Source organism: Salvia splendens, chromosome 1 (assembly GCF_004379255.2).
Source record: "Salvia splendens isolate huo1 chromosome 1, SspV2, whole genome shotgun sequence".
Lineage (NCBI taxonomy): Eukaryota > Viridiplantae > Streptophyta > Magnoliopsida > Lamiales > Lamiaceae > Salvia > Salvia splendens.
Genome location: NC_056032.1, coordinates 10,989,238 through 11,010,687, shown reverse-complemented (window position 1 = coordinate 11,010,687; position 21,450 = coordinate 10,989,238). Strand labels below are relative to the sequence as shown.

Below are 21,450 nucleotides of genomic sequence, written 5' to 3'. Positions count from 1 at the left end.
TGTTTTGGCCAAGAGCCACCGACAATCTTTTAAACCTTCGCATTCTCGTATGAAATCTATGTTTGAACTTGTGCATGCTGATGTTTGGGGCCCTGCGCCAGTTGTTGGGGGAAAGGGATTTAGATACTTTGTGACTTTTATTGATGATTGCACTAGGATGACATGGGTTTATTTCTTGAAACACAAATTTGAAGTGGTTGAAAAATTTGTCCTTTTCTTCCATATGATTCAAACTCAATTTCAAACCACCATAAAAATCCTTAGGTCCGATAATGGGAGGGAATTTGTCAACAGTGATATGAACGATTTTTTCAGGGAAAAGGGCCTTATTCATCAAACTTCGTGTGCGTATACACCCGAACAAAATGGGGTAGCCGAGAGAAAGAACAGAACAATTCTAGAAGTAACCCGAGCCATCATGATTGACTCTAAAGTCCCAGCCTTTCTTTGGCCAGAAGCCGTGGCAACGTCCATCTACCTCATAAACCGATTACCCACAAAAATCCTTCACAAAAAGACACCCCTTGACGTCCTTTCCCAACAAGCTAAAATACCCGAATCCCAGAGTCTGTCACCCAGAGTGTTTGGATGCGTAGTTTATACCCATATTCCTAAACATGAACGAACAAAATTCTCTCCGTGTGCTACCAAGTGTGTCTTTGTGGGGTATGGAATCAACCAGAAGGGGTACCGTTGTTTTGACCCAAGTACCAGGAAGGTCTTTACCACCATAAACTGCACCTTCTCAGAAACCGAGTTCTTTTACACTCACCACCTTCGCAGTCAGGGGGAGCAGAATTCTGAAATTAATCATAGGGACTGTCTAAGTTGGTTTATGTCACATCCAAGTCCTTCAATTGAGAATCCACCAGAGACTGTCGCAGTCACTGCCGCCGAACAGGCCTCCCCACCAGAGTCTCCTCAACCACCTCAAGATCAACCTCAACCGGTATCCCAGGTATCTCCTATACCACCATCTGAAGAAAATACTGTGGATAATACTAACCCTGCAGAAGAGGAAGAAGAAGATAATACCATTGATAGTGACACTGGGAGATATGTCCTCCCAAATCGAAGCACTCGAGGGATTCCTCCGAAGCGGTACTCCCCTGAGAAGATTGGTGCCAAAAGCAGATATGGGGTTGCAAATTTTGTGCAAGGGAATTTGAGCAAGATGGCTCGCGCATTTGAGGCAGCACTGTATGAGGAAGAAGAAATTCCGCAAACTGCGGAAGAAGCAATGAGGCACAAACACTGGAGAGAGGCCATGGAAACAGAAATGAAAGCATTGATGAAAAACGAGACATGGGTAAAAGACAAGCTGCCAGAAGGAGTCAAAGCCGTGGGATGTAGATGGGTGTTCACTATCAAACGGAAACCTGATGGCTCGATTGAACGATATAAGGCACGACTGGTAGCCAAGGGATACACTCAGACTTACGGAGTGGATTATGCTGAGACTTTTTCGCCGGTAGCAAAGATCAACACAGTTAGGGTGCTATTCTCAATTGCAGCCAACAGAGACTGGCCACTTCATCAGTTTGACGTAACGAATGCCTTCCTACATGGGGAGCTACCTAAACCAATCTTCATGGTTCCTCCCCCGGGATTCGGAGATAACTTTCAGACTGGAGAGGTGTGTAAGCTGCGAAAGACATTGTACGGACTGAAGCAATCTTCGAGGGCCTGGTTCAGTCGTTTCACTGAAGTGATGAAGAAGTATGATTACCGACAGAGCAACTCGGATCACACGTTGTTCATCAAGAAGAAGAAAGGCAAAATCACGTGTCTTATCGTCTATGTGGACGACATGATTATCACTGGAGACGACGAAGGAGAAATCCGGGAATTAAGAAAGAACCTGTTCAAAGAATTTGAGATGAAGGATCTAGGTCTTCTCAAATACTTTCTAGGAATTGAAGTCCTAAGATCAAAAAGGGGAATCTTCATAAATCAGAGGAAATACATCCTTGATTTGCTAGCAGAAGTGGGAATGATAGACTGCAAGCCAGCAGACATGCCAATGATACAGAATCACGGATTGCAGATAGTAGAAGGAGCCAAACTCACAGACAGGGGGAGATATCAAAGGCTAGTAGGTAAGCTCATTTACCTAGCTCATACTAGACCTGACATAGCATATGCTGTGGGAGTAGTAAGCCAGTTCATGCACTCACCACAAGAGGATCATTGGGAAGCTGCTCTCAGAATTGTACGCTATTTGAAGGGTACAGCGGAGCATGGGGTCTTGTTCGAAAAACATGGACACTTGGACATTAGTGGCTTCACTGATGCAGATTGGGCTGGAAACCCGAATGACCGAAAATCCACGGCAGGGTACTTTACGCTGGTTGGAGGAAACCTTGTCACTTGGAGGAGCAAGAAGCAGAAAGTGGTCGCTCTCTCTAGCGCAGAAGCTGAGTTTCGTGGAATCAAAAGTGGCCTTACGGAGCTCTTGTGGCTAAGGAAGCTCATGACAGAGCTTGATTTGTACGTGTCGAAACCGTGTAGATTATTCTGCGACAACAAAGCCGCGATCAGCATCTTCGAGAATCCAGTCCAGCATGACAGGACTAAGCATGTGGAAGTAGATAGACACTTCATCAAGGAGAAAATTGAAGCCCGAATTGTCGAGTTTCCATATGTGAAGTCAGAAGATCAGCTAGCAGACATTCTAACCAAGGCAGTAAACTCCAAATCATTCAAAGGAGTACTGAGCAAGTTAAGGATCGGGAATCCCGTTACTTAACTTGAGGGGGAGTGTTGGAAAGAAATCATGTAATTAAGACAATTGATCACAAATTGATTCTTACCATAGCTAGGTTATCCCCTTACCATATGGAGGGATTGATTGTATCTATAAGAATTGTAACCCTAGCACACAATAATTAAGCAATACATTCATAGAATTACCGATCCTTAATTCTTCAGAGCTAAAATAAGAAGAGATAAGAGCTTCCACAATAGCGCCTAGCGCACCGCCTAGCCGAGCGCCGGCGCTAGGCGGTCTATTGCAACCGCCCAGCCATTTCCGGATTTAAAAACCGCCTAGCGCTCGGCGGTCCCGTGGCGCTAGGCGGTGCGCTGGGCGATCCGCTCGGCGCTATTGCAGCGTCCGGATCGCCTAGCGCACCGCCTAGCGCGATTTTTTATTTTTTTTTGAAACACTATATATACGCGCTTTGCACGTCATTTTCATTCGCACCACTTGTTTTAACGAGTACTCTCTCTATCTTAATTTCTGTACAAGATCAACACCTAGAAATGAGTAACGCCGGTGGTAGTAGTGGTGGGGATGCTGAGGAGTACGAGCGTTTAATGAACGAAGCGCTAGAGGCTTATACGAACCGTGAGATTGATCAATGGATGCAGAGGGCCTTGCAGCCGGCGGTACCTCGACCTCGCCCAGTGGTACACCGCCAAGCGGTGATTGATCGTGATCACGTAGCTGCACATCAGCGCCTATACGAAGACTACTTCGCACAGGAGCCGCGGTTCAACGCCAACCTTTTCAGGCGCCGTTTTAGGATAGCAGGTCCCTGTTTATGCGTATTGTTAACGATTTGGAGCAACGATATCTGTATTTCCGCTTCAGGCACGATGCGTCTGGCAGACCCGGCCACACACCTATTCAAAAGTGCACTGCGGCAATCCGGCAATTGGCCTACGGAGGCCCGGCAGACATGTGGGACGAGTACCTCCACATCGGTGAGACGACTGCCCTGGAATGTATGAAGTATTTCTGTCAGGGCGTGATTGAAGTATTCAGTGATCAGTACCTTCGAAGCCCTACCCCCGAAGACTGCAAGGATCTGATGCAGATGCACGGGGAGAAGCATGGGTTCCCGGGAATGTTAGGCAGCATAGATTGTATGCATTGGGAGTGGAAGAACTGTCTCGCTTCCTGGAAGGGGTTCTACACGACCGGCTACAAGGGAAAGAATCCCACGATGATCCTCGAGGCCGTAGCTGATTACCGGTTGTGGATTTGGCATGCGTATTTTGGGATAGCCGGTTCGAACAACGACCTCAACGTCCTCAACTCGTCGCCACTTTTCAACGAGCAGTGTCAGGGTGTCGGTTCGGCCATCAATTTTGTCGCCAACGGCAACCGGCATGATATGGGCTACTACTTGGCGGATGGGATATACCCTAGGTGGCCCGTCTTTGTGAAGACGATCCGATGCGCATCAGATGAGAGGAAGGCCTACTTTGCGGCACGGCAGGAGTCGGCGCGCAAGGACGTGGAGCGCGCATTTAGTGTGCTCCAGTCTCGATGGGCGGCAGTTAAGGGGCCAACGCGTTTGTGGCATGTCGACTGCATTGCAGATATAATGTACGCATATATTATCATGCACAACATGATTGTCGAAGATGAAGGTGTACAACTGACTGATTGGGCCAATGATGATAATGAAGCAGGTCCAAGCCACGGCGTGGCCGCCCCCAACGTACGGAGTGGGGTACCTCACGATGAAGACGGCCGTCTCCAAGCACATGCCGACATGCACCCAAATGATGCTCATATTCGACTCCAAAAGGATTTAATTGAAGAGTTATGGGCGCGGAGGACTGTACGGCAGTAGTTTTTTTGTTAATTATGTAATTTTTTTTAATTAATGTACTTTTTAAATTTTAATAATATTATTGAATTTTCTCGTATATGTCTCGTAAATTAAGTTGCGTATTTTGTGTGATTGTTAATTATTTGTTTTATATAATTTTGAGTGATGTGGCTATTGATGTGGTTGGGCTATTTATGATGTGGCTAGGCTATGACTGGGCTATTTATGATGTGACAGGAGGATTTTTAGTGTTGATGATGTGACATGAGGAGTTTGTGGCTAGGCTATGACTGAGCTATTGGTGGGTTATTCCTATTGTGTAGATGCTCTAATGATGAAGAATATGGAATCTTAACTGCCACACAAATGTCGGTTGAGTTGCCAGGTCAACTCTACGGCCCAACCACTAAACCCCAACACTCATTCAATATGCCCATTTTTGTGTCACTTTTTGTTCATATAGCACTAGTATAAAAGATGTATAAATGTATAATAAAAAAGTGGTACTCTATTAGTATTACTATTATCAAAGAACTTGCAGTTTTAGTTTATAAAATCCATTTTTATGCACAAGTCATTAGTGGTATATCTCTATGTATTAGCACTTTAAAAAAGTATTTTACGGATTTATTTTTGTTATATGTAAATTATCGGGTACTTTTTGCATTTGATCTGTGATTTATCATCAGATAATCAATAAAAGAAGCACGTTTTCCCACTAAAAAAATGGAGGATCAAGAAAGATTAATTTGCCAAAAATGGACGATATAGCAATCAAAACTTTACAAAATAGCTTTCAAATAGATGCCATTTATAAAGAACATAATTAAAAAAAAATTACAGATCGACATTGAAATAATGTACACCTAAGTCCAATAAAATTTATGCAACGTGACACCCTTAAATTAACCCCTTCCTCGTCACCATCATTCCATCTTTTAGTTTTATAAATTAGTACTATTCTATAATCACTAATCCACCCCCTCTCCCTCTCACACTAACCAATTCCATTGCTCATAATTCGGAATCAACCCCACCCCCCAAATTCCATAAACCCAGCTGCAACCACGATTTATGCTTTAGAGCTCAAATCGAACTGCCTTAACCATGGCTTTCGATTGCAACAATAATCACCGGAAACCACTATTGTTTTCCGATTTATTCAAAAACCACCAAAACGACAAGGACCAGCACGGCGCGGCTTCCGCCTCTGCCTCCAGCTCAAGTTCGAATCAGTTCCTATCGTCGTGGGACTCCTCCTCCTCCGGCTTCAGCACGCCGCTCCGCTCCGACTTCGGCTCGTCAGAGGGGGACGACGCCGATTTCATCGCCGATTTGACTCGTCAGATGGCCGAGTGTATGCTCGACGATGAAGAAACCGCCGCCGCCGATACTGTTTCTGAGGTCATTTTATTTTTCTAATTCAGGCGTCGTGTATTTGAATTCGCTGCTAATTTTCCATTATACTAATTGCTTAAGGCGAGTAGCTACGATAACTTGGACGCCATTAATAACGAGTCGTACTCGAGTTCTGTCCGCATCGATGGATCCTCTCAAGCGAGTATGAAGGTTAACTCGCATTTTAGCTTTGGAATTGGGATATTGTTTTCTTTTTTATGAAAATAATCGATTAATAGTGTGTGTGTGTGTGTGTGTGTGTGTGTTTTGTTAGGTCTATGAGTTGAAGAATCAGCCGCAGCGCGCGACTCGGGGAAGACGACTGAGGCGAAGCGAGTCAACTCAGCAGAAAACAGAGCAGCAATATAAGCAATACAGAGGCAGAGAATGGGGTGGTGGACCTGTGATAAATGGTTATTCCGGGTCGGTTATGCAGGCGGTTTTTCTCGGCGGATCCGGTCCGAGAATCGGGTCTAGCGGAACCGGAGTTTTCCTGCCCCGTGATCCGACTGAACCCAAAACCAAATCAGGTATTTTTTTACTAATTTTTAATTATGTTTCTTTTTGCAAATATAACTTGCATTTATGCTTCCTTTTTTTATGAAGAGAGATCTAGAATTATTCAAGAAAGAGAAATCCGACCTGCTTATAGTGGGATTCCAAAATAATTATACATCAATTCAATTCAGTACCTACTACTAATCCAATTTTCGGATTTAGCTGTAATTAGCCCAAGTTAAAAGTAAGAAGATTAAACTATATTTATTGGGATCTAATTGAATCTCTAAATAAAGATATTATTGTGAAAGCTAATTGGAATGTCGAATTATTGAAGGGTTATGATTCCACGATTGGTGGTTGTCAACCGTTGATTTGGCATCTTTTTTCTTATCTTTTAACCGAAATTTATTAGTTTTATGAATATACATCAACCAATAACCTTGGTTTGGAATCCTCCTCGTGGTGGGATCCCATCATCGTTGGTAAAGCAGAAAGCAAAGAATTAGGGTCACACTCACACACACACCCCTCTTCAATTATTTTGTTTTCTCTATATTTTTATGTTTGTTGAGATATTCATTATTTTCCTATGAATAGGACATAGATAGATATCTCGATCCTTATCTCTTTTACTTTTGTTTAACAACGATATAATAATGTAAAGATGGCATGAATATTGTTTTTTATGATAAATAATTTAAAAAATGAAAAGCTATGTCTCTAAACTCTAACTATTGCTAATAATAGTAACTAGTCATTATAGCCTTGCATATAGAAAGATAAAATAACCGTTTTCTGTTCTTATCTTACACCAATATTAGTAAGTATTATGAAAATCTAAAATTTATTTGTTATATGATCTGTGATTGTTACTTCATAGTAATATAAATAAAATAGTAAGCGGGCATATCAGATGTTGACAATAAGAAGATGATTATCAGCTTATCTTAAATAACTTGGTTGCTTATAGATAAGAAACTACTCACTTTAAATGGTATGTTACGTCGGATGGGGATCCTCTGCTGTGCACAAGTGCACAGCAGCCCATGCTGTTCCTCACAAAGTAATAAAATAATATATATTTATTTAATTAATTTAATTTAATTAATTTGATTATTTTATTTGTTTGTATGTAACAGCAGGGGCTGCTGTGCACTTGTGCACAGCAGAGGATCCCCATCCATGTTACGTCTGCATTTGTCGGCTAGCTAGTTCATAAAGATTTTTAACAATTATTTTCGTATTAAATTCTCCCTTGGTTGGTTATGAATTGAAGTCTAATACAGAGTTTGATAATTGATACCATGATTATCAAATAATTCAAAAATATTATTGGAATAATGAATAATGATATCAGGTTGTTCTATGGTGTTAATGCCAACACGAGTACTTCAAGTGCTTGAGAAACATTTCAGCAAAATACAAGAAGATTCCAATGCTCCACCACCACACAGTGGTGGGTCCCCAAAAGGTACTTATTCTCTCACTTTCATTTACATGGATTCTTATTTCTTACCCTAGTAGTATTAGAATGGTCCACAAACCTTACAATTTTTTGAAATAAATGCAATAAGTATGAATCTTGAGTTGACTTTTAAATAGTTGAAACCAATATGTGTGATTGATATAACTGAACTTTGGGGATCGTATTTTTTGAGAGGGGGGGGGGGGGGACCAAAATGTAGGTTTGCGATAACTATCAATCTACGAAGTAATAAAGTCTTTTACATTAGTATCAATTTATCATGATCTACATATGCCATTGATAATTGTTACTTATCTCTTTTGAATTTTTTTTATTAATTCTTAACGTTGATACCAATTAGTTGAGTAAATAAATTCTGTTATCATCATTATATTATTTGAAATTCTGTTTCGTACGTATTTTATAATTTTTCCTTTATTTTTATTTTATCATAAATCCATCACTGAATTGATTTTACAGAGGAAGGTGAATCTAGAATATCAGATGGGCTTGAGATGCAACTGCCGCAAGAATGGACGTACTAGCTATCCTATACGCCCGATTAATAATGTAGGCTTCCTCCAAATTGACATCAAGAACAATAAAAAAAATATTAATTTGGACAGCTTGGGAAATAATATCTTCAAGAACACAATAATAAATGAGGTTGAGAATAACATGGCTATCATTCTCTGTATGTAAAATTTAGTATGAAAATGATGGTCACTTCCTATTGGATATTAATAAAATAGTTGCAAGTTGCATAGATTTGTAAATTATGTAGGGTATGTGGTGCTTCTTCCTGTTACAAAGTTTGCTGCATTAGTTTGTCGCATTCGTTGCTTTGAATAGTGGAAATTAAAATATCATTTGGTGATCTTGTCATTTTTTGATAAAATGGTATTTATTGTATGTATTATGGTAATCCTGCACAATCAATTAAAAAATCTTACTAGGTAGGCCCAATTGGATTAGCCCAATTGAGAGAGAACATGAAAATTCGGCCCTGAATATGATTAATGGCATATATTATTATCATTGCATAAATGAAAAACTAGTTTGTAGAAATAGCATATAATATACAAAAATGAATAATTAGTTTAGTCTATAAAAATTTCATACATAAATAGTCACGTGAATAGAATTCTCTTTTTTTCACTCAAAGTTTACTATCGCTTACAGTATTCGCTGTAAAACTTTAGATTGGATGACAAATACTAATTCAATACAATATGTATCACTTGAATTCGGCCATCTAATAAATGTAAGTAGCATTACAAAATTATTTCAATATTTGTACTTTTTTACAAACTTTAAACTTGATATAATTACGAATTTAAATGGTTGTTGAAATTTTCCTACCAAGATATGATTACCACTTAAAATAATAGTCGTGTGATTGCAAAGTCTCCAGAAATCAAATATGGTTATCCATCACATTTTAATGTAGTTGGATTTTGTCGTCAGCGGAAAAAATTCAACAACTATTTAAATTCATGATATTATATGTCAAGTTCAAAGTTTGAGAGAAAAAATAATTTTTTTACAAAATTTCGTTATATTACTCTAATACCCTTTTAAAAATTATGTATTATATTTATACAACGACCACGCTTTGATTATAAAACTCCGTCTACATATATACACACACCATTGTTACCTAGTTCTTCATAGGCATAAAAAAGATTTATGAAAAACTGGTGGCCACGTCAAATTCACTAATACAACGTTGTATATCAGAGTGTCAAAAGATATGTATGTGTTGGTCAAATAGTAATATGGTTAATATCTAAGAGCATCCACATCAGTGGAACAGCCACGATTCCGCCACAAAAAAAAAACTTGTCTGCCTAGTTATTACAGTCATACCTCAGCCACATAAAATTTGTTCAGCCACATTACAACCACGCCTCACATTTTTTTTAATTGTTGGTATATTTTAATTGGACTAGAACAAAATTAATTGGACAAAAATAAATAGAATGGAATGGAATAAAAAAATGAATTGACAATAGATATTTTATAAATAAAAATTTAAAAATAAAAAAAAATTAAAGAAAATACCGCCGCAACACCACCGTCTCGCCCACCGCCCGCCACACGGCTCAGCCGGGTACCCGGTTGTCCTCCATGCGCTGCAGCTCCCCTCCGGCTTGCAATAGACCGCCACGGCTGGTCTATTGTGGTTACTCTAAAGCTAAAGGATCTTGGGTTCAAATTCATTGGGCCATCATAAATCTAGATATTCAATCATTTATCTAGAATGCACCATCATAAATCTAAAATAGATCTATTCATATTATCCACAAATAATATGAAATTACACGTTTTTCGGAAAATAGACTTCAATTAGATTTAGAGTGAATATTTTTTTTTGTCCGCGAACTTTGACAAGGTATCAATTTTAGCCCATAAAATTTAAAAATATCTTCTGAAATCAATGTAATATCGTTTGAGCTACTTTTTCTTCGTGCGTAAGACCAAATTCTCAAACCCCTTGAAAGAAGTGAGCTACTAAAAGGATAATGTCTAGAAAGCCAAAACACAACAAAAACCCAAGACCAGACCAAAGTAAGACGAACAAAAGCTCATGCCATAACGAGACCGCAACGGGACAAAAACCCAAGACCAGACCAAAGTAAGACGAACAAAAGCTCATGCGATAACGAGACCGCAACGGGAGCAGCCACAACAGTTGGAACGAATCAAGACATATTGCAACCAACCATCAACGAAGCAAACTAAGGAGCAAAGCAACACAAGATATCAAACCTGCTCCACCTCTGCCGGACCAATCTCTAATGTCACTCAAATTATCAGTGAAGTAATGGATAATTTGAGCACCAATATTCTTTCATCCACATTCCAACTCTCCAAATCAATTTTTCTTCTCAAAATCTCAGTTTGTTTTAAAGTTTTGAAAAACAACCGGTTACAGAATGACCCAAATAGATCATAAAATGACATAAAATAAGAACACCTAAATCTTCCTATTAAACATTCGAAAGGGAGCACCTAGCTAAAAACTTGGACACGCCTTCGATTGCTTGGGTATACAAACCTAAGTACTAGCATACTGGATGGATATAATCGCCCCACATCACTCATGTATGTATCATATACTATTTGATTTTCTATTATAAAATGGATTATAACCAAACCAGATTAACAAATTTAAAATAAAAATCCCAACATTATCATATCAACCAATAGGAATTCAAATCAATCAGAGTAAATTACGGTGCACATTCTTAACATCACACACAATATTAGTAACAAACATGAATAGATGGCCACGTCAGCAACCAACCCGATTGTCATAACCGGCCTTGTCCGAGTCACCACAGAAACTCTTGAAAACCCTACTCCCAAACACCAGAAACCCTAAACTATGTCCCACGACGGCAACGATGAAAACTCCGGCGTTAAACGACATCAACGCCAACATGACAACGTAAGCCAACCCGATCCTCAGACCATGGACAAGGGTCCGGACCCTCTGCAGGTAACTCTTGAGATCGAGGGATTAATCGAGAAGAGAAGATTTGTAGGAGGAAGATGTCATGCTTCTTATTTCTGTATATTTTTGTACAGCCTTTTACATCTCTTTATAGGAAAGAGTATATGTAAATATGGGAGAGAATAATCTATTCTTGATCTAAATCAATTACATATCAATTTCATGACTATTGATCGATTAATTGCTGAGTTTGATCCTTTCCCGGCTTAGAAAGATTCTCTCCAATCTTTCCTTGTTGACACTCCCCCTCAAGTTGAGCAACGACATCTCCGATGTTCAACTTGCCTAGAACTTCCTTGAAGAATTTGGTATTGACTGCGTTGGTCAAGATGTCTGCTAGCTGATGTTCTGACTTGACAAACGAGAGCTCAATAACTCCCTCATCGAGCTTCTCCTTGATGAAGTGGCGATCAATCTCTATGTGTTTGGTTCGATCATGTTGAACTGGATTTTCGGAGATACTGATTGCAGCCTTGTTGTCGCAGTATAATCGGCTGCTTTGTGCAGGTGGGAAGTTCATTTCTGACAGCAGTCTTCGCAGCCACAAGATTTCCGTTATGCCGCTCTTTACTCCACGAAATTCGGCCTCCGCACTTGACAAAGCTACCACCTTCTGCTTTTTACTTCTCCATGTCACCAAGTTTCCTCCAAGGAAGGTGAAGTACCCTGCTGTGGACCTTCTATCAATTGGATTGCTTGCCCAATCGGCATCTGTGTATCCGTCGATCTCCAAATGTTCCTTTTTTTCGAGTAGGATCCCATATCCCGTCGTGCCCTTCAAATATCGCACGATCCTCAATGCTGTCTCCATGTGACTTTCTTGGGGTCGATGCATGAACTGGCTTACTACCCCAACAACATAGGCTATGTCCGGCCTCGTATGCGCAAGATAGATCAATTTCCCGACCAGGCGCTGGTACCTCCCCCTATCTGCCAATTCGCCTCCTTCTTCAAACTTCAATCCATGATTTAGTATGATTGGAGTTTCTGCCGGTTTGCACTCAAGTAGGCCAGTCTCTGCTAACAGATCTAGAACGTACTTTTTCTGACGAAGCAAAATGCCATACTTTGACCGCAAAACTTCAATCCCTAGGAAGTATTTCATTGCTCCTAGATCCTTCATTTCAAATTCTTGAAACAAGCTTCTCTTCAGAGTCTCGATTTCTTCCTCGTCATCTCCAGTGATAATCATATCATCAATATAGATGATTAAGCAAGTGATCTTATCACCCCTCTTCTTTAATAACAATGTGTGGTCAGAATTGCTTTGTTTGAATCCAGTGGAAGTCATGGCCTGACAGAACCTCCCAAACCATACTCTAGGAGATTGCTTGAGTCCATACAGAGTTTTCTTCAATTTGCACACTTCTCCATTCTTGAACTTTCCAGAGTAGCCCGGAGGAGCTTCCATGTAAACTTCTTCATTTTTTTCAGTTCTCTATGTAGGAAAGCGTTGGTCACATCAAAATTGGTGTAATGGCCAGTCCTTGCATGCGGCGATGGAAAGCAACACCCTCACAGTACTCATCTTGGCGACCGGAGAGAAGGTCTCATCATAGTCTATCCCATACGTCTGAGTGTATCCCTTAGCCACCAATCTGGCTTTGTATCTCTCGATCGATCCATCTGCCCTGCGCTTGATTGTGAATACCCATCGACATCCTACCGGCTTCTTCCCTTCCGGCAAGACGGTGAGGATAGATTGGGCTGTTGACTATGAGACCCCGCGGATGGCTCGATGGTGTTGTTATCCTCCTCGGTGGGGTCCTGGCTGGCTAGTGGATTGATAAGAGGAACAATGGAAGGTGAAGGTGGCTTTGGAGATGTAGTGGGATTAAAGCAACTTGGAGGGTCGCTAGTGTCTCTGTCCCCCTGACTCTCAAGTTGGTGGTAAAAGTACTCTCCCTCAACAAAGTCACAGTTCATGATGATGTAGAGGTGGCGGTTCTTTGGGTCGTAACACCTGTACCCCTTTTGGTTGACCCCATATCTGACGAACACACATTTGACTGCACATGGGGAAAACTTTGATCGGTCGTGTTTGGGAATGTGGACGAAGACTGTGCATCCAAAGACTTTGGGCTCGAGGGACAAGGAGGATGGTGTTTCTATGAAGGTGGATAGGGTTTCGAGAGGAGTTTTGAAGTTTAGGATGTATGTGGGGAGTCGGTTTTGTAGGTAGACTGAGGTGGCTATTGCTTCTGGCCAAAAAGATTTTGGTGTACGTCACTCAATAATGAGGGCCCTAGTCATTTCCAGGAGAGTCCTATTTTTCCGTTCTGCTACCCCATTTTGTTCGGGGGTGTAGGCACATGTGGTTTGGTGAACGAGACCATTGTCAGAAAAGAAGGTTTGCATTTTTGTGTTAATGTACTCCCCCCCGTTGTCGGATCTAAGGATTTGGATACGTTGCTTATATTGTGTTTGGATAAGTTTGTAAAAATTCTAAAATTTCTCAAAAACTTTGGATTTGTTTCTCAAGAAATATACCTTAGACATTCTAGTACAGTCATCCACAAATAATAAGAAGTATCTAAATCCATTCCCACCAGAACGACACATAAATGACATATGGGGTCGGAAATCTAATTCTGCGCAGATTTGGGGAGGTTTTTCAAATAAAGGAAAGTTATGTGGTGCATAATGGGTGTTAAGGGATTTTGAGGGGTTTTGATAACAAAACCCCCATTACCTCCTCGAAACCTAGCCGCCATCAATCCCGATCCAACCTCCCCTTGCTGCGCTCCGTCTCCGGTTGTCACTCCCGACGAGACCGTCGGCGTGGTACCACTGCCTGCCGACATTCCGCTATTTTGGTGTGGTCCGGTGTTGGTAGCGTTCGGCCAGCCTCATCCTGCCACCGCCACCGCTGCTCTTCCGCCACCGCCTCGGTTTTGGTTCCGGTTGGCCGCCCTTGCTGCTCTGGCTTTCTTCTTTTCGTCCCACCATTCGGGGTACCCAATTAGGAGGAAATACCCCTTCTTGGTGTTTTTTTTCCCTCCACAGTGGGAGCAAACGAGCCGGCTTTTGTCCTCGTCTCCTGTTCGGTTTCGGTTTGAGGAGTAGCCTGGCGACGGTGGTCGGTTTATGGCGGCTAATCCAGCGTCGATGCCTCCCGTCGGTGGTTCCTTCGATTCAGGTTTGAGAACTTCCGAATTGATAGCTTCCCTTCTAATTATTCCATACGCTTGCTTTACTGTGGGGAGAGGGTCTTTGTTGATTATCTCCTTTTTTACTGCATCGTATTTGTGATCTAGGGCTCGCAAGAATTGGTATACCCGAAATCTTTGTTCCCTCCGGTTGTATTTTTCGATCTCTGTCGGATAGCTCATTGGATTTGGTTCTCGGGTGTCGATCATGACCCACAAATGTTGGAATTTGTTCCATTATTCCTCCAAAGTCATTGTGCCTTGTCTCATGTCGTAGGCTTGTTGGTGCAGATCCCATATCTGGACAGGGTCTGAGCCACTCCCCTATGTGGTGGCGAGTCCGTCCCATAAGTCTCTTGCCGTCTCATATCGGGACACCTCGTTGACCAAGCTCGTCTCGAGGTTGTTGATGATCGAATTGAACACCGTATCGTCCCGTTGTTGCCATTTTGCGTAACCGGGATCATCGATCGGGGGGGGGGGGTTTGAAACTCCGATTACGTGAGAGGCCAATCCTTTTCCCCCGATCGCTCGCTTCATGAGGGTCACCCATAGGGGATAGTTATCTCCGTTCAGTTTGGTTTTCACAGAGACTTCCCCGAAATTCTCGAGGTGGTCTGGTTGAACTGGAGGGGTCTTTTCCGGTGGTTTGGTTTCTGGTGGCATGTTGAAATTTTGTTTCATGAATGCCGCAAGTTGTGCAGCGAATTCAGGTAAAAAGGCATCAGATTGGCTGCCCTCGGTTTGGGGTTTTTTTGGAGTGTTTGGTTCTGAGTCTGACATGGTTTGGGTTGCTGATTTGCAGGTTTTGGTTCGAAGGAGATTAAGCTAAAGGCCGAGAATGGTTAGGGGCGATGATGACTTTGTTTCTGAGTCCCGTGGAGTATGGAACCCGCTCTGATACCATCTTGAGATGGAGGGATTAATCGAGAAGAGAAGATTTGTAAGAGGAAGATGTCATGCTTCTTATTTCTGTATATTTTTGTACAGCCTTTTACATCTCTTTATAGGAGAGAGTATATGTAAATAGGGGAGAGAATAATCTATTCCTGATCTAAATCAATTACATATCAATTCTATGACTATTGATCGATTAATTGCTGAGTTTGATCCTTTCCCGGCTTAGAATGATTCTCTCCAATCTTTCCTTGTTGACAGTAACTAGAAAGTAACTCAACGATAGATGCAAGAGCAAATACAAAAATGAGGGCCAGCACGTACATCCCCGTGCGGGTCCCGGGCCACCCCGAGAAGAGGATCTCGGAGTTTTTTCCCAAAAGAAGATCATGTGCGCCATGGATGACCCCATCATGGTATGACCTCCATCGCCACTGCTGGGCATGTCATGATTCATTTATTCGATACTGAAACGCTGCGTTTTGATTGCCTGGAGGAGGGATGGTTTGGTGGAGATAGGGGAAGATTATGTTGGTTTAATAGAGATGGAGATGGAGATGGAGATGGAGAGATTGAGTTGGACTGCATGTTTAACATGGGTTGTACTTCAATTTGACTATTTCATGGCATTTGAGAATTGTTCATGTCTTAGTCAACTGTCTCAGTGTCAGCTCTTTGTTTTCTTATTTTGTTCTTCAGATTTAAAAAAATCACCACATTTTAATGCATAATCAAAGACCAAATCTAGATCAATAAACCGAACACTATCATTTTGAGATTGTTTTAATTCATTTGAGAGGTATGGCCTCATATTAACAACATTATAAAATGACCTTCGTGTTATGAACTAAATCGATTTGAAAATACCTAATTGTTATCTGAAAATAATCTTCATGTTTAGTTGTTTAATTGTTATGCTATTTATAGATCACTACTCTATAGTTACATATAGTACTAAATAAAAAAATGACTGGAAATTAGAGGATAGCTAATTAAGTAGAAAACGAATAATATCCGTTAATAAGTGTACCAAATGTCTATTTGAAGCTTTCTGACTAATTCAATTTATATTTCATGATTATTGAGCATTTGCTTACCCTTTCCTTTCACTATGCTAAAAGTCATGACACTATTTGCTTATATTATATTGATTGGAAATATATATTTATAATTAGAGAATTATTGGGCAATCTGCAAACTTCATGCCATACGAGAACAATGCCCCTCTGCAGAGCCTCACGCTTCATGCGTTGAGAGAGAGAGAGAGATGCATCTTGACATCAATTTACAGCTCATAGTTAATGAATTTATGACGTTACAGAATATATTTGACTAGTATATCGAAGACTATTAGCATTTCATTATGATCTGTTTATATACCTTTGGTTGTATATATCATTGTTTAATACTCTTCAATCACTTTTTCTTTCTATTTCGCTCTTACTTTACCAATTATAGATTAAAAACCCGTTTCAAATATTATCTATTAGAGTATATTTTATTGACAGAAGGATTACTTAAGAGACAAAGACAGACTAATAAGAAAATAACTCATAGTACCTTTTAGGAATGGATGGAGTATCATAGATCTGCCAGTATTTCCATGTAGATAATTCGATTGCCACGTTGATCTCATTTTTACTGGAAATAGATAATTTGGTCGGTAAGAATAAATTAATAATTTAAAGTTGTAATACTAAATTTTGTTCAAATTTTTGGATATTTCAAACCAATGCCCGTGTACATTATGGTTGATACAACATGTAATGAACATTTACAGATATTAATTCACATCTCTAACAAAATCGATGGGGAACTTTGATTGTGCATCAGCCATAAAATACTTGTGTATATTGCGAGCAGACTCGAAATCCAAATCAAATTTGGGATGGATTATTTTACTAAAAAAGGGAATATGGATACGTATTGATTTCAATAATATGCAAAAGTTTGACCCAAATTACTATGCCTCGATTGTTGACTTCCACAACAATCAAATCCAATCATTTCAATAATATTACACATCTTATATTACTAATACTTGTTAGTACAATTATTTAAACACATAGGCAACGAAAAAAAAAGAAAATCAATATAAATAGAATAGAATCAATTCAAATATCGGATAGCAATATAGCCGTGAGCGGGCAAAGCCCACATGATTTCTGGTCATGCCCGGTAACCACTCTGGGACGCTCACTTTCTGATTTTAGAAGTTTCTCTAATAAATTCATTTACATATGGTGTGTAGCTATATGTATATATGGTTCCATTTCGAACTTGTACATAGTGGAATTTGAACACAAAATTTCATCAATAATAGTGACGCAAGAAACTCTCTACAGTTCTAAATCAATGAGAAAAAGAGAGGAAGCTGCCGCCTGCCTGTGATGAGGAGAGCCGAGTTCTAAATCAGGAACATAAAAAAACACGTATTACATAGTACGATTTTAATATATGCAGTCCACTTTGTCTAAAACATCTTGTCATAGGTTTGTTTGATCTACCACAACAAGAATAATATAGTGCCATATTCTTGAATATACTATCGCTAAGAGAATGACCAACACCTTACTGCATCCCTGCTGTAGCTACGGATAATAGAAAGACAGAAACTGGTAAATATTATAAGGGCCGTCAAATGTCAGAACACAAACAGCAACACCTCGTCAATCTTCCCTGGCATCAGATGAACAGATAGAACTGTTGGCGAATAGAATAGAATCGATCAATTTAAAAGGGATTGAAGAAATGCAGAATTGTATTAAGGAAAGAAATATCAAAAGAGTAGCTCATTTTCCACTTCTGAAGACAACAAAAATAAGACGGGACACATTCAAAGAAAACTTGGCTTAAAGATGAAGGATAATAAGCAGATCACTTACAAGGGTTAGTATTAGAGATGTTGGTATTTGGAGCTAGCTTAGGTGTGTAGGTAATTAGCGGCCATCATAAGTTCCAGCGTGAGCTCAGGTTCAATGTGGAACTCAGTCTCCTTGCCACTACAAACAAAAGGGCAACTCATCATCATCATTAATCACATAAAAAATGAATGGATTAGAGAATGAGAGACTATAATTGTGTCAATTGGTGTGTGTATTCAAATTCATCCCCTCCAAAACCAATTCACGCCTTCCAATTGTTGTAAAAAACATTCTCTCTCTGATCGCTAATTGGCAATTGCCATTAAAAAACTGAAATCAAGTAAATGAGCATTCTAGTGCACTTAAAAAATAAAAAAATAAAATAACCCATAATGAACATTTACGTCAGATTCTACTTTAACATACTAACTACACCCTATGTATTCATGTGAAACATTAACATCTTTAATACACTGTTTTTCCTACAAAGTACAAACTTTTGATCAATATCTAAATAAAGTCTGCAAGTTATGCAGTTTGGAATCACCAAAATCTTCTCTTTATTAGAAACATATCAACCCAAAGGTATGGGTCATGCTAACAGCATAAGTTGATAATGCTAACACAAAAAAAATATGCAATATCTGGGCAGAGACTACATGTAAAATGGTTGGTGAATTATAATTGAAAAAACATGGGTTAAAATTTGGCATGATCTGCATAATATGAAGTCTTCTGTAAGAAAGTTGTGCCAGCAATCAAGAGTACTACTATCAAAGTAAAAAAATAAAATGCGGACATACTGTGAAAGCAAGGCCTTGGGAATGCTCTTGCACAACCTCAGTGCTTAGAAAGGATTCACAAAAGAAATTTATACTCCCTTCGTCCCATATTACTCGCACTTTTCATTTTAGGCCATAATTTGGATTGATTTTTAGCGTAATTAAATTAGAATTTTAAGTGTAACGAGACATCACTTAATAAAGGAGCTCTTAACTTAAACTAACATACTTAATTAAATTGCATTAATTCTAACTTAAACTATAAATAGTGTAAGGAGTTTGTGACGAGCGAAAAGCACAGTGCAAGTAACATGGGATGGAGGAGTACTATATAGTATACTATTATTTAAGAACTGTTGTTTTAAGAGAAAGGATATTTGAAATAAAGGAATGCTTTAGTATGACATCAAAAGCCCAAACATTCCCTTATTTTGGCCATGCTGTAACTGAGTGAAGATTTCTCTTGAATAAAATCAGAACATGCACAAAACCACAATCATTGGGGATGTGCCAAGATATTGAAAAAACGTATAATATGTATAGGCTCGTATGTATGATTAATCTGTATCGAACATTTATCATAAGAACATATTGACATCCTTTAGGAGCTACACTTCTACCTAGCCATAAACAATATCTAGACTTCATGTCGAGGCCACTGCTATACATTAATAATATGAGTATGCTCATACATATGATTATGATCTACATCAAACAATTTATCATAAGAACAAATTGACATCCTTTAGTAGCTACGCTTCTACCTAGCATCTGCCGAGCATAAAGAATATCAAGACTCTATGTCACTGCCCCTGCCCCCTGCTAAACTGCAACTGTCGGCCCCCAATACAGTATTAGCTAAAGGGAGACTGATAGGCTCATACTACATTAACATACATGAATCTTCACTTGCAATCATCCAAAGAGTCTTCATTCAAAAACATAGACACACTTTCCTTATAACTAACACCACCATATAGAATAAAGGGAGATCGATAATGCTAATACTAGGGGAACTGTCAGCATCAACATAATAGTAGCTAAAAGATCATCAGTATCAAGTTACTAAGTACCCCATTCCCTTGCCTCACTAACAAACAAACTCTCCACCAATGACCTAACTAGTTCGTCTTCGTCATAAATGAACATCCCGTGCAACCATAGCAAAAGATATATACTGTAAAAGAAGAAGACTTAAAATCGAACAAAGTATTATTATATGGAAAGTGCAAATTGCAAATTAACGATGCTCAACAGCATAATCTTAAAATGGAACAAATTGATAATATAGGAAGTGGGCAAACCTAGCATATTGAAGAGACCAATAAAAGTATTGGCAGATCTTCTCTAGAATAGTTGTGCTTATCTCCGGAAAAGTCACCTTTCCGTGCTCCGTTTCCGAAAAACCACCTACAAATACGCAAACACAAACAAGGAATTTGAAGCCCCAAATCGAAGAAATCTCAATAATTTGTGATTTTTTTAGCAATAAATATTCGATAGATAGGACTATTCTCTTAATTACAAACAAAAAAAAACATACATGATCTTACAAAAAAAGAAGGAAAACAATCCAATCTTCTTCAACTTTTGAACACTCATCTCAATCAAAAATCAAACTCAATCACATGTATACACCCTATAATCAAGAAAAATACTCCAAAACAAATTGATAAGAAAGGATAGCATAGTTGTACAACACAAGAAATTTTTCAATTTGAGAAACGGCAGACCTGGAGAAGTGAGCATATTGCGGATCGTCTGAGAAACCATAGCCGCCTTCTTTCGATGACAAATTCGAAACCCTCAGCGCTGATCAGCATGACCGTATCTTCCTTCTTCATCGCAGCTGCCGATCAAGCGATCCAACCAAATGATTTTCGCCGTTCGCAGACAGGGATTTCGTCGGATTAGTGTGGTGGATAATTACGATTTGGGAAGGAGCTTCTTTATTCACCATGAATTTACTGTTGGAAATTTGGAATGAAATTTTCCACCACACCACAGTACGTGTACGTTTTAAAATTTTCTTTCATATTTATATGTAATGTTTAAAGAGTTATTTTTGTCAAGACAATTTTAAGAATTTATTGGAGTTTGGAAATAAATACTCCATGAATGAAAGAGAATAAAATGGGGTTATATAATATTAATAAATATGAGTAAAAAAAGTCAATAGAATATAAAATTAGTAAACTAAAAAAAGTTAAAAAAAAAACAAATGAATCTTAAAATTATGAATATTTTAAAACGGTAAATAGATTTTTAAATATTGGAAATAAGTCAAATATATCATACTTTGTATGATT

At 39.3% G+C, this 21,450-nt stretch overlaps 1 protein-coding gene and 1 pseudogene across 1 annotated transcript; one reads left to right on the top strand and one right to left on the bottom strand.

The window, feature by feature from the left end:
- Positions 1-5,521: 5,521 nt before the first annotated feature.
- LOC121742045 lies at positions 5,522-8,827 on the top strand. The gene is made up of 5 exons (XM_042135068.1): positions 5,522-5,969; positions 6,045-6,134; positions 6,238-6,493; positions 7,822-7,935; positions 8,410-8,827. The coding sequence occupies exons 1-5, from the start codon at positions 5,673-5,675 to the stop codon at positions 8,472-8,474; spliced, it is 822 nt and encodes a 273-aa protein (XP_041991002.1). The 5' UTR covers positions 5,522-5,672; the 3' UTR covers positions 8,475-8,827.
- A 9,198-nt stretch (positions 8,828-18,025) lies between these two features.
- Positions 18,026-21,073, bottom strand: LOC121802964 (annotated as a pseudogene).
- Positions 21,074-21,450: the final 377 nt, after the last annotated feature.

What these genes read in the sequence shown, in the direction of transcription:
- LOC121742045 (XM_042135068.1), top strand. Translation starts at nt 5,673, where the DNA reads ATGGCTTTCGATTGCAACAATAATCACCGGAAACCACTATTGTTTTCC. An exon ending in CCTCTCAAGCGAGTATGAAG is followed by an intron (nt 6,135 to 6,237) that starts GTTAACTCGCAT and finishes GTGTTTTGTTAG; the next exon opens with GTCTATGAGTTGAAGAATCA. An exon ending in CAGTGGTGGGTCCCCAAAAG is followed by an intron (nt 7,936 to 8,409) that starts GTACTTATTCTC and finishes TTGATTTTACAG; the next exon opens with AGGAAGGTGAATCTAGAATA.